Source organism: Leuciscus leuciscus (assembly GCF_965113295.1).
Source record: "Leuciscus leuciscus genome assembly, chromosome: 6".
NCBI classification, from domain to species: Eukaryota; Metazoa; Chordata; class Actinopteri; order Cypriniformes; family Leuciscidae; genus Leuciscus; species Leuciscus leuciscus.
In genome coordinates this window covers 26,126,438-26,140,743 of record NC_138730.1, presented here as the reverse complement: position 1 = coordinate 26,140,743, position 14,306 = coordinate 26,126,438, and the positions used below count along the sequence as shown (strand labels likewise).

General features: G+C 37.6%; 1 protein-coding gene across 7 annotated transcripts in view; it reads right to left on the bottom strand.

Annotated features, from left to right (window-relative positions):
* The window catches only part of tnika (TRAF2 and NCK interacting kinase a), a 94,577-nt gene that overhangs the window by 26,409 nt on the left and 53,862 nt on the right, over positions 1-14,306 (bottom strand). For all 7 annotated transcript variants that reach the window (XM_082171972.1, XM_082171973.1, XM_082171975.1 and 4 more), the window contains exons 5-13: positions 11,616-11,726; positions 10,570-10,660; positions 8,735-8,865; positions 6,304-6,358; positions 4,575-4,653; positions 3,991-4,166; positions 2,569-2,635; positions 2,258-2,456; positions 553-660 (exon numbers count right to left, since the gene is read on the bottom strand). In XM_082171972.1, the coding sequence (XP_082028098.1) occupies positions 553-660; positions 2,258-2,456; positions 2,569-2,635; positions 3,991-4,166; positions 4,575-4,653; positions 6,304-6,358; positions 8,735-8,865; positions 10,570-10,660; positions 11,616-11,726 (1,017 nt within the window). The remainder of the gene's footprint in view (positions 1-552; positions 661-2,257; positions 2,457-2,568; positions 2,636-3,990; positions 4,167-4,574; positions 4,654-6,303; positions 6,359-8,734; positions 8,866-10,569; positions 10,661-11,615; positions 11,727-14,306) is intronic.

Genomic DNA, 14,306 nt, shown 5'->3' with positions numbered 1-14,306 from the left:
TGGGAGAGAATATTGATAGTGAGAGCAGACAGAGGGGAGTGTAATCGCCATGTCCTCAAGAGCAACTGAGATGATGATGATGATGATGATGATGGAAAAACCTTTTTAGCGTGAGCAGTGTGTGAGTGAGCGTGCGCGTCAGAGCTCTGGAAAACAGTGGGCATTAACAGAGCCATTCTTAGAAACATACAGATAGCTCAGCAAGGTAATTAACCTCACCCACACAAATGAAAAAGACTAAGATATTCTCATCCATTTATCAAGTCAGTGACTCAGGCATCCCTTCATACATCATGAGATGTGCGGGGGAATGGTTCAAGGTCACGCACACACAATCCCAGTTAAGGGTGTTAGATGGTCAATCAACTTGGAGCAGATAAAGAGAAAAGCTGTGCTCTCATTTCCCGTGTCTTATCTGGCTCTCCGCAGAACCTTTTCGTTACGGAGCCATTCACAGGGTTACTTTAACAACAATTAACTTTCATTAATTGAGTGTGTAGTTGGTTTCCAGCTGTATAATCGGAGCATTGCAGTGGGAAACAGCTTGAGTACCTGCTCCCTTTCGGCCTGTCTCCTCTCCTCCTCTCGCCGGGCCTGCTGCTCAAAGCGATGCCTCTCCATCTCTTGCTGCTTCCTGAGCTCACGCTCACGCCGCTGTTGCTGTAAGACACACACATACACACACAATCAATCAATCATAAAATTCAGTCTTAAACCTTTTGAGTCTTTACATAGCAGCATTGAAGAAGCTGAAAAACATCATTTTCCCTTCTATGCCCTCTGGTTTAATGTGTAGTGAGGCTCTAGTAAAACTCAATTGGAGTGTGTCGTTTGTTAATGTGTGATGCTATTGGGACATTCAATTTCCAATTCAGCCAGACCAGCTGATGCCCTTCATAATCCACACCAGTAAATGAGAGCTAGGTGACATAGCCAAAAAAAACTAAAGGAAAAAAACAACAAATATTTTTGATTTTGCATTTTGATAACAGTCCACGTACATTTCAGTATTTATGTATTTGCTCCAAAATGTCTTAAATGAAATGGCTCCTCCAATCAGAGGAGCCATCATTTCAACCAAAAAAATTTATTAATTTAAAGGCAAAGCAAAATAAAATGCAAGAAATGAAATTACTATAAAACATAAGTTTTCACAAAACTATTTTTAATATATCTAACACAAGTAAAATGATGGTCAATTTTATTTTATAAGCACAGAGACATTGCATTTACTTTAATATGTGTTACTAAAATATTTTATGTAAAATTCCCACAGACTATGAATACTGTGAACAAATTAGAGAAATAATGCAGTGCATGGTTTGATCAATTCATTGAAATGGAAAGTTTGAACTGATTCATTGGAATGAATCAAACTTACAAATTCAAAAAAAAAAAATTATATTCACAATTTATAGTATTTAGAATAATTTATAGCACTATTTATAGAATTTAGAATCATTTATAGCACTATTTAAGATAGACAGACAGATAGATAGAGATAGATAGATGCTGTATTCCAAGAACAGTCTTCACAGAAAATGTGCTTATTATTAGAATGTTCCGTTGCCTGCTTCCCATAATGCATCACTTCCTTAACTCCTCTAGCGTCAAGCTGCTCTGTTATATATTTTGTTATGTTTTTATTACCTTAAAATGAGCCATTTCTACCTACATACACCGCGGGGTCCCTTACACTGAAATGCACCGACATGTTTCTACAGTAGCCCTAAACGGACAAACGCGTTTCGTCACTATGTGGTTCTTCATGCAAAGAAGCTAGCTAAAGTCAGCGAATAAAACACTGACACAATGATGAACAAGTAACAATAATTTGCAATAACATATCGGTTTACTGAAAAGTGAAGTAAATCTAATTTATCTTTGTAAAGAAACCTCATTGCTTAACTGGCTACTCTCTGCTGTCTCAGACGACGACATCTTTTCCTGTTGGCCACCGTAACTTCTGTTGGTTGCAATTCACAACCTCACCACTAGATGCCGCTAAAATTTACATAGTGCACCTTTAAATAGATATCTTAAATCACTGAGCAGGTCTAAGTGAGTAAATGCAGAGAGGCTCATTCGTGTATTTATAATACGAAAAGTGCCATTCATATGAGCTCAGATAAGCTAAAGTTTTTTAACCTATAATGAGTCCTGTACCATGAGACAACAGCTGGTGTAAACCCAGACGGTTATGGTAAACTCAAGTTTGCCTTGCGCACACACACACACACACACACTATAAGCAAACCTCTTCTAGCCTGCGCCTCTGTTCTTTTTGTTCCTCGATGCGTTTCTGTCTCTCTGCCAGTAATTGGTGCTTGTGTCCCTCGTTCTGCTGTTGTTCCAGCTGCTGTCTGCGCAGGGCCTCAGATCGTTCCTTATTGGCCAGCTGCAGGCGTAGGAAATCCCGCCTTAGAGTGGACTCTCCTGGTATGTTGATGATGGAGCTGTATGGGGAATGATCATTGGATGTTTCAATTAGTTTTGCCCCATATACCCACATCCAGTTCCCTTATAATTGTATGCCCACTAGAAAACCCAACCCCATGCAGTTTGTACCTGGGTTCTCCCATGTCATGCTCCTCCTCCTCCTCTTCACTCCCACTGTACTCATACTCGGTCTCATCTGCAGGTGTGAAAATGTCCTGATGTCACATTTCAGACATGCAAAACCCTCCCTGATGGGATCCCTATCAGGTACCTTGACATTCTGTGCCCTTAAAGCATCTGTCTGCTTTTAAAGTGCCAATATTCCATGATTTTGTAGCTTTTCCCTGAGGTGTACTTCATGATGTTTAAGGTTTCTAGCACCAGTCACAAACAGAATTTAGTTTTTAACGACCATTATCCACTCTCTCTCTGACATTTAGAATTACATAAGCTGTACTACCATACCTTTAAGAGACAAACAGTATTTAACAGAATATCTGACAAGTATGTATAACAATTCTCAAACAGAATTTTGTTTCAGGTTTTCAGGTTTCAGATTACTAATTAATTTAGCTAAAAATGTAGTTTAATATAGTTGGCTTCATATTTTGTTTTTAATAGAACGAAATTTAAGCATTTTAATTGTACAAAGGTACCTAAATGTGTTTTGTGGCCTCTGTATACACTACCATTCAGTTTGGGGTCTGTAAGACTTTTTAATGTTTTTGAAAGTCTCTTATGTTCACAAGTATTTATGTGGACTAATGTTGTTTATAAACACTAATATTATTATATGAAAATATGAAATATTATTACGATTTAAAATAACTGTTTTCTATTTTTAATATTATTCTTGTAATGTTAAAGTTGAATTTATAGCATCATTACTCCAGTCTTCAGTGTCACATGATCCTTCAGAAATCATTATGCTGAATTGCTGCTCAAAAATGTTGAAAACAGTTGTGCTGCTTAATACTTTTGTGTAAACGGTTACTTTTTCCAGGATTCTTTGATGAATAGAAAGTTTAAAAAATATATATATTTTTTTTAACATTATAAAACTCTTTACTGTCAGTTTTGATCAGTATAATTGTATTTAATTGTAAAATGTATATCATTTTTTACACTTAACTCTGATCTACCTACATGCCCTGGTTTAGATCTAAATCTTCTCAAACTGTTCTCTTCTCAACATCATTTATAACAGCACACCAACATCCTTCATTTTCAACCTATATTTGAGATAAAGTCAAAATGGCCATTTGGAGAAGGGTAATATTGCTAAACCCATATTATATAACTTCGAGCAGCAATTTAAGGGGCTATACGGGGGAAAAGGCAAGCTAAATGGAAAATGAGGAATGGAGGTCATGTGTTATGTGATAAATGCTAAATGTCAAACTCAGCAGAGATTAAGTGTCTGGTGAGGGAAATTTACTCAGGTCTGTGCTGGACATGCCTGTTTCCATCTTCATGGTACAAGAAGGTCATTTGTTTTGACATGAGTAGCACACAAAGCGAGACATGTCTAATATATCTGATAAGGCTCACCTCTCTCGCCTCTCTTCTTCTTGGTTCGGTCGATGTGGTCCTTGAGCTGGATGCGGATTTGCCTCTCATTGGGCAGATCTCGAATGAAGGGGTGTTTGAGGAGGGTCTCTGTGCTGGGCCTCTGGTTGTGGTTCTTTACCAGACAGCTCTCAATGAATGCCTGGAACTTTTTAGACCTGCAGATATGAGGAAGAGCTTGAGGGGACTGCTGCAGGCTTTTCTTCTTTTTATTTTTGTCTCCTTGTTTTGTATATCAAGCATCTGGTAAGAACAACCGATGTGGGTGTGCATTTCCAGGCAGTTTGTTCACACGTTTAGAAATCAAGTAATATCAGTCGCAGACTGAAAAACCTGTATGTCTGGAGTGACAAGCAACCTTTCTCAAGGTGTTTGTGCTTGAACGGGCTGACATACCAAATGAAGATCACACGTGGCAGATGAAGTGAACAGTGAAGAAGTGTTCAGGACTTTTTGATTAATAGTAGATTGGACAGTGTTTGTGAGATTTTGTTTGGTCTCGCAGAAGCTCTGGACTGGGGGTCTGTTCTTGTGACCTTTGTGAACAAAAGAGAAGGGGCACTCACCACTTCTTGGACTTGAGCCTGGGAGCTGGGTTTCTAGGGATCAGAAACAGGGCTCTCATTGGGTGCATGTCACAAAGGGCTGTGGAGAAAGAGAATAGAACGTTAACACTGGATGTGTTGTGCTGACTAACACTGTCCAGCACATCTCAATCCAACTGACAGGACAAATATCCATGAGAGTTTGTTTATATGCTGTAATGTACTCTTTAAAGCTAAAACAGAAAAGTAGAATGCATATTTCTATTTATTACTCTCTCTTAAATACTTCATTCTGATTGGACAATGTTCAGAACCATGACAAGCTAAAATATACAAATTGCTTATATTATTATGATCAAAATCCCTTATTTAACATCCATCCTCAGTTCAAGAGAGCACTTACAGAAAATATATATATTTTTAAATAAAGGCTTAATTCACAATGCAATTGAACATGGCCCAAACTTTCCCTCACATGTGACAAATCATGTGCTTGATTTACTCTTGGGTCAAAAAATAAAACAAATATTATTATATAAATATACATTTGCAGATGTATATACAGTATGTGTGTGTTTTAAATATATTATAAAAGATACTGATAAACACTACTCAAATGTTGTGACACTTGTTTTGAACACTGACAATAGAAGTTAAAATGTAAAATTCTAATGCTTAATGTAATGCATAAATGTAATGCTGTGTGTGTATAGAGAGATAGAGATAGAGATAGAGATGAACAACATCATGCATCAACAAGAGGTTAAAAACTAAATATTCATCATTCTTGTGAAGTCCAACAGCTAGCTTTCAACAAATCAACAAAATACGAAGCTAATATCAACTCTGGAATAGGATAGTGTGGCTTGAATAAACAGATGCCAAGAATCAGACTACATGGCAAGTGCAAGCAACTTCCCAGCACAGAATGGTCACGGTTTGAGGGTACAATGTCTTTCAGCCTGGCAGCAGGGTTGGCAAGCTGATTCCAAACTAGAGGACGGTCGAGCTTAGCGAGTTTGACCAGCAATGTCACTTTTGGACACAGATCTGTTGCTACATACCGAGGGCCAATATGCCAGTGCCAACAAAAATACATGCCCAAACACACACATTTTCATTTGTTGTCAGCAGTCACAACGGTGAGTCATCTCACCAATGGACTACATTAAAAAGAAGAGGCAGATCTGTCCTCAAGTGCACTGCCCAGCAGCTTTCTGTCCCCTGGCCAAAGCAGTACCACCCTGCCAGGGCACCTTCCTACAGGATTATTCCCCTCTCCAGCCAGGACAAGATCACTACAGTCTGCCTGCCCTTTGCCTATCCATCACTGCTCAGCCATCTGTGAGACAGCCTTCCACTGAGAGCAGCTCACATGGCTGGTCCAGACACTGACCGCTGAGGACGGAGCGAAGAGCGAGTCTTATATATCTAACAGATGCAAGGAAGACGTCTGTGACCTTCACATATGCTTAAGCCAATGCCATAATGCAACAGGACTCAACACACAGTCTGTTTTTTTGTTTATATGCGTTGGCTTGCTTCCATCAAGTTTTAAATGAAAAGAAAGTATTTTTAAGTATTTAATTCAGTGTTTGCATTGCTTCAGGGTTATTTCTACAAAAATTAAGAGCGAGGATTCTGCTTTTATGCCCTTGCGCTTTCCAAAATGAAGTAGCCCTGTCTTAATGTAGCTTTGGATGGCATATAGCTCTGCTATGATAATATAAATCCGAATCGTTTTACTTACGTGGGGCTCCTTCGGCCATTTCAATGGCTGTGATTCCCAACGACCACAGGTCACTCTGAAACACAAGAGGAAACTTCACGTAAGACAGGACACAAAAAAACTCAAGACTTCATAGAAAAAAGCGTAGAGATATTAGATAACATACAATTAACCTAGTAAAAAAGTTGCTAGATTTAAATTCATCTGTGCAAATTTGGTCTGTCCCATGTCATCTTCCTGACTGTAATCATTCAGCTGGTTTTTATATAACATTTTTTTTACATTTTCAAATTCATATATATGGGGGAAATTAAATCATTGTAGCATTTTAAACTACCAAAAACATAGTATTTACAGGAAACATATCATCAGTTTAATTATCAGTGTTGACAACCACCACAACCACACCAATGTTGCTCAAACAGCTCATACATTAGAAATCGAATAATAGCCTAAACGGCGCACACAACCTCAACTGAAGCAATAAGCCATGAGAGCTTGAGCGATACTGTATTGCCACCATTAAGGGTGTTCGACACAATTCGCTCTTAACCAGTCAAAGGAAGTGTCACAAATTTTGTTTACCTTTATGAGGGCTTTTTTTCTAATCATATAAATCACACAGCATGTCGGGCCATCAAGTCTCAGTTTGGATTATTACAGCTGTTACAAAATAAATGCACAAGACATAACACAAAACAATCTGCTAGAATACACTGCAATAATGTTCTGGTCCTTATGTTAGATTATGCAGCTCTACAACTTTATTAACTCCACATTCCACACTCCGCTTTGAGTGAATATAGAACAAATCAGACAGCTATTGTGTTGGGGGAGGCACTCCTAAACTCACTAGATATTTCTAATAAAATGCTATAAAATATATTTTTTTTTAAATGTAACTTGAGACATTTTTGCCCACTGCACTGGTTAATTCCTGACCCTGTTCACATGTGTAGATATATCAACTATTAATGACTAATTAATCCAAGCAAAGGATGAGATTATTTCAGAACCACAGTGACTCATCCATCCCAGATTCCCTTCTTTATTGTTTCTCTCTACAGACAAAGGTTACCACAAGTGCGCAAACAGCAAACCTGTCTGAAAACCTTTAGTTTCTCTTCTATGGAAGTCTGGCTGCCTGCCATTTTCTCTGGAACTATAACAGTACTGTGCATTCTATGGCAACCTGTTGAATGATTTGTCCACATCGCTTGAATTTAAAAACAAATATGTGAGAAATGTTCTGTAAGACTCTTCTATCAGAGACACACAGACACGCACTGCTGTAAATTTATTATCCAAAGCACCTGCCATGAACAGGAACCTCACATTTCTGAATTCTCATAAAAAATATCAGAGGTCTTGACCTCTTGACTATCAATAAACTGAAATCATAAAATATCAAACATTTTTATTTAGATTTAGATGGAAAAAAGAAAAAGGAAAAAAATATAGTATCTATTATAATTATAATATAATTTTAATGATAAAAAACATCATTTAGATGTGCCACATTGTACATGATTTTTCCCTCTACAAAAAAGTTATTGTCCTTAGAATCGTGACACTCAAGTAGTAAAATAATTTGGACCCTTTCTTTATTTAACGTCTATTTCATTTTTATGTTTATTATGTTATTGTAGACAAATATTAGTAACAGGGTTATAAAAAAATGCTAATCTCAAATAAAATAGAATTAAAAAAACATCAAATATTTTAATTCCTTTCGCAGAGGATATGTTGAAAAAGGACAAACAATTTCTAAAAGAAGGCAAACCCAATACAATTCAGACTTTTAGTGGTGCTGAGCATCAAGTCTCTGATATGTCTGCAATTTGATATGACATTATAAATGCAAAGCAGCAGTGAGTAAAACCACTGCATACAGATGACATTTCATAATGCAATAAAATCACTTTCTTACTTTACATTTGTCTGAGCTTTAAACTAAACCAGGGATGAATTCTTAAACATGTAATGAAATGGACTAAAGCATAATGCTGGAAAGAAACAGGCCAATATTTCTCTGGACAGGGAAGGGGAGGAACGTTTGCTTATGCTATTACTGTGACATTATCAACACTGCCAGCCGTGGCACGGATCACTGTATTAGCCTGAGTGATTCGTGGATAATGGTGACTAAATTGTTTCCAAGGAGAGTTTATTTGATTTTGATTGCATATGCTCACATGTGTATTGAGTAAATTGAGGACCCGTGATCAATACTCCCCTACCGGCTAAATCACTGCAGACCAATTCGAAATAAGAGCGTTCTGTTGTTTTGCTGTTATAGAGCAGCATCTCCATCAGCAGCGGCACGGCCACGTCCAAAATGCATTTATGTGCGTTTTCTCACGATGTGAGACACTAGACTATCACTTCAAGAAGACCATGTAGTATCATATGATACAGATTATACATACATGTCTGAGAGAGGAAAGCTCACCTTATAGTCATACGTGGCCTCAGGATTCTCATCACACGCAATGACCTCTGGTGCCATCCAATAAGGGGTGCCGATGAAAGTGTTCCTGCGACTCACGGTGCGGTCCAGCTGTGCACTCACACCGAAGTCCACTGGGGTTCAGATGAAACAGAGCGAGAGGAAACCAGTCTGATCAGTGTTCTAACCAGGTGTTAAAAAACATCTTTGTTCTGACAAGTGAAAGGACATCTCGTCAGTCACTGCGGGTTTCTATTTCTGCAGTGTCAACGTGCGGTCACATCGTGGAGTTTAGCAGGAGAGGGAAAAAAGTTCCCCCATGCAGATTTTGCGCGTGTTGACCAACAGAAATTGACTTATTGGTCATTCCATGTCAAATTAACCAAATTTCTGAAACTTCCCAGCTCAAATTTTTTACTTTGTTTTATTTTCTGAAGAAAGACAAACATAAATAGTGATGAAAGCCAAAATTCTAAATGCAATAGTAATCCACTATTTTGTAGAGGGGCATCAACATGACAATTTTCACATAAGATTTGTAGCCAAATTACAGGGGGGTAAAAATTACTTTAAAAATATAAGATACAATTTCTAGTTTCAGTATTGTTTGTTCTTCAGACATTTCCCTTTAAACAAGTATCAGCTGTATGAAAAGTGATACTTTTTTTTTTTTTTTTACAATTGACCAATTTACTCATGGAGCTGCATTAAGATCTCTATATCTCTGGGATGGAATTATATAGGGTTATATTTATATTTAATTATATTTAAAATGAAGATACCAAAAGAAAGGTTTGCTAAGAACCAGAATCTAAAAGGGTATTAATATATCTTTAATACTTCTTGAGTTACAGGCAAACAAACTTGGGGCAAAAAACCCCCAAAAAAACACAATAAGTGCTTTTTCCCATTATTTTATGTTCTTATTTCAGCAGAAAAAAAAGTGATAAAAATCAAAAAAATTTGCCGGGGACTTTTGGTTAAGTTGACACGGAAAGACACTTCTGTGTAAGCAGTTCTCCATGTATCACAACACTGTTGGCCACAAATTTTTTTATTGAATTTCACCAAAATTTCTATAATGTGATCACTCCTTTATGCTGAGTAGCCCATGCCCACAGTGGATCCCCACTGGTCCAAAACTGTACATTAAACTTCAAACACGTTTGACTGGCTGTGATTGCGTGGCAATACGGTTTCGCATCAGAATAGACCAATTGCTTGTCGCTTGAAACTTAAAATGCTTACACAATGTGCTATAGAGCAAAAGGCCACAGGCGCCGCAGCTTTAATTAGTGCCAAACATGCTGTCAAGATACATGACTTCCAGTAAAGTACTGGATTACATAAGATGCTAGTTTAACTAGGTATGCTAAATTGAACCAATATATGTAAATGCCTGTGCTTTCAGGTAATTGCCCTCTCCTCACATTGCAAATGAAGATGTAATGAGATAAAAGCAAATGTACTCAGGGCAGTGAGACAGTAAAACAAAAAGATTTGTTTTGAAAAGCTCCTTTCATAAGTCCAAACTTTTAGCATTCAGCCTTGAGCATATTTAGGAAATCTGCTAGAGTAGCGACTGTCAACTAAAGAATGATCAATTATTTACCCCACACAGGCTAAATTGATTTACCTCTGAGCCACCCTACTTTGTTTCACAGTCAATGATAATTTCCTCACTGAGTTTTAAAAGGGGGCGCCGCTAAAGGACAACAGCGCATTAGCATTGCTGGGCCGTGCTCCTCTCGCATTCCTTTGAAACCTCCTCTGCACAGTCACAGCGAGGATTGTAAATGCTATGCAAAGTTATCTGAGCCTCAGGGCTGCGCTCTTACCTAGTTTGACCTCAGCGTTCTCTGTTAGCAGCACATTCTGGCCTTTGATGTCTCTGTGGATGACTTTGTGATGGTGGAGATGAGTGAGACCCTGGCAGAGAGACAAACATGAATTAAGAGAGAAAAAGGATAGTAGAATGGAAGAATCCTTCATTCACAAGTTAGGCTGTGAATGAGTAGGTTTCACATTAAGTTTTACATTTAAAACCTAACAAGCATTGTGTGTGTGTGTGTGTGTGTGTGTGTGTGTGTGTGTGTGTGTGTGTGTGTGTGTGTGTGTGTGTGTGTGTGTGTGTGTGTGTGTGTGTGTGTGTGTGTGTGTGTGTGTGTGTGTGTGTGTGTGTGTGTGTGTGTGTGTGTGTGTGTGTGTGTGTGTGTGTGTGTGTGTTTTTTTATACATGTTCGTTTGTCTATTTAAAATAAATGTCACTTGGTTTGATATTGTGTCCTTGTGTCCCAGACATTAAGTATGCCTTAAAAGAATAGTTGACAGAAAATCTTTACTATTATTTTCAGATCCTCAAGTAATTTCAAACCAGCAACATGTTATTTTTTACTGTGGAGCACAAAATGATTCATGCTCTATGAAGTCTTTAGAGTGCATACCTTATACACTGCCTTTCACAAGAATTGCTGAATTTGAAAGTGCTGAAATACACTTTGAACACAGCAGATGAAATGTATGGTTCTATCATATATATATATATATATATATAGTATATAAATTAATTATAAAAAAACATGTGTTCCACAGAAAAATAATTACATTATATAAGTTTGGATTATTCCTCTATTTTGTTTGGTGAAATTCAAACTATCCATATAACACTTTTTAGTTGTTGTTTTTTTCTAGTCAAAAGTGGCGATCTATGGTCATTAGCTGGTCTATGTGGTTGACCAGGTGGAATGTCAGCCAGTGGACCTGGTAAACTTCCTTAGCCAAGTTGGTTTGGACTAGTAAACCACCTAAAACGGCAAGCATGTTCCAAATGCTGGTTTGAAGCTGATTTTCACAGTGAATAAAACACAGTGACTTGAGCTGTTACCCTGAGGATCTCCCTGCTAATGTAGGCGGTCCAGTCTTCCCTCAGCGAGTTGCCCTTGGTGTTCTTGATCAGGTCTGTCACTGAGCCCGCGCCACAGAACTCCATCACCAGCTGTAGAAGAGACAAGAAGTCACTTCCTACAAATCAAAACAGTTTTTTTTTTTTTTTTTATCTTTCACACAGTCCCTTAAAGACCATTACATTGAAATGAGAGATGTATTTAGTCAATTTCTGATTGCTTTGAGGTCATATATACTCAGCAAAAAGTGAGTAGAAAGGTCTCTTTAATGTCATAAGTTATTGGAACAGACTATTTTCTTCAATCTGTAAACGGTTAGCATTTTAAGGACTGTTCCACAGGTACATGTGCAAAAATGGCTTATGTTTCATTGAACGAGCATGAAAAACATTGTTTAAACGCTTTACAATAAAGATCTGTAAAGTGTATTACAATTTTACAAAATTATCTTTAAAATACAATATCCTGAAAAAGGGGTGTTTCTTTTTTTTGTTGCTGAGTTTATATGCTAGTTAAAATTCAAAGTCTCTATTGGGAAAAAGAGAAAAAAATATTGGTCAATGGACACAGAATTTTGTCCAATCAAATGCTCTTTAGAATGAGAACATCGCTCCCCCTTAAATTTCTCTTCACCTTCAATATGTTTTGTTTCACTAGGAAATATGTAAACATGAAAGAAAATGGTGTTCAAAAGATGTCCACGGGTCTTGAAACACTTTCAATGTCTCTTAGCCTCCCTGAATATCATCTGTGTAGTTGTCCCATTTAATCTCATTTTACCCTTGTCTGCCATTTGCTTATCAAAAATATATTAGAACAACCCACCTAAACTGCATACATACCATCACAAACAAAACCCAAACAAACAAACAAACCGCACAATAGGGATTTCATTTTCATCACAACCCACTGGGTGAATTTTATAATATATTAAGAATATATTTAGAGAGGAAAGTCCCTCAGATCATTAAAATAACATGATAAATATTGCAGCATTCAACACAAACACCCAAGTAGGGACATTCAAATTGAGGGCATAAATCTTTGAGCACTGCTCAACTGCAGGCTGAGAGAGGGAGAGAAAGAGAGAAAGAGAGAAGGAGAGAAAGAGAGAAAGAGAAGCTGTCCATTAATATGCATGTGGATGCTGGGATAAATGCAGCAGACAGGAGGAAAAGGCCTGTCACCATCGTCATGCGCTGAAGATCTGATCCCTTCCTCTGCACATCCTGGGTCTGAGAGACACAGGCCGTTAGGAGTGTACAGGCCGTTAGGAGTGTTTAAAAGGCGGCATCACTCAGGTTTAATTGGACCTAATTTGGCTGCGAGAACGAAACTTGCTGGAAAGCACAGGAGATCAGCCGGGACTTTCACTTTAATATCTGATGTGACTCAAACTTAAATCTAGAAGCGCATGTCTTGTCTGACCACACAAAACAACAACAACAAAACAAAAAGCAGTGGTTAGTAGTAAAAAGGGGAGAACTAAAATTGAAATGATTTTATTTATATTTGGAAGTAAGAATTGCCCTGAGTTATAAAGCAAGATTTGTAATGCTGCTGCTTGAAAATTCTGGGAAACATGAAAATTACTTTGTTGAAATGGGGACATATTAAAGAAATTGAGTTTACATGTTGAGCATAGCTTGAGGCTCCCTGGTGTCTCCGTTTTAAAACTGAAAGGAGAAATTTACACCCACAGAATAATGATGAGATGAATAGAAAGAACACGATATAATACTTCAAACTTTAACCCAAGTGACTGCCACATCCAATTTGTGTTTCTGAAACGTCCTTGGAAATTCAATTGACGCAAAAGTTCATCTATTTTTTCAGTAGTCACAATGATTTGTAAATCCACAGATGCAAAAGTTGATAATGCTGTAATACAAATAAGCCAATATTACAGGGGCATGTTAGTTAATCACTGCCCATTAATCTTTGTCCGTTTGTTTTCCCTGGTGGAGGCAATGAACTCTAACAGAGGATTTGTTCTCATGAAAAGGGCAACTGTCAAATAACCACAATCCACCATTCAAGTACAGAAATCTGTGAAAATTTGTTTTGAGAAACATTGTGACCCACTCACATTTAAACACCTAACTAATGGAATTTACTCAGTGTACAAGCTATATTTAGTTTGATGCAAATGAAAATACAGCACATTAAATAGGTTGGACCGTTGTGTACCTGGGTGTTGATTGTTTAAAACATTAAAAATATGTCTTTCCAGAACCAAAAAAAAATTAAACTATTGAATCTATTATGAAACTGTAGCTAAGATACAAGCAACTCATCATATAGTCGTTAAAATACAGTTAAGCTACAGTCTGTAGAACTGTTAACTATCAAGCGATGCTACAAGGCTACTTGCTACAAAATAGTTAGTAACTGCAACAGCAACAATATTTCAAAAGCAAATAATTATATATTGCCAGTTTGCTGCTTTGTTTGTTACTCAACACCAAATTAACACAATGCATCAGTAATGGATATGGAAATTGCTGCAAGATGTAGCTAGAAAGCTTAGCTGATCCTCAGACCCTCCGATTTAGCCTTAGTCTGTTGTAATTGGAGGTGACTTGTGCTTCTAGCTCCTCTAATCGCACTTCAGCAGAGAGTGTCCTGTCTAGTCACGAGCCTTTGAGCATAGCCCTCAGGTTCAAATACTC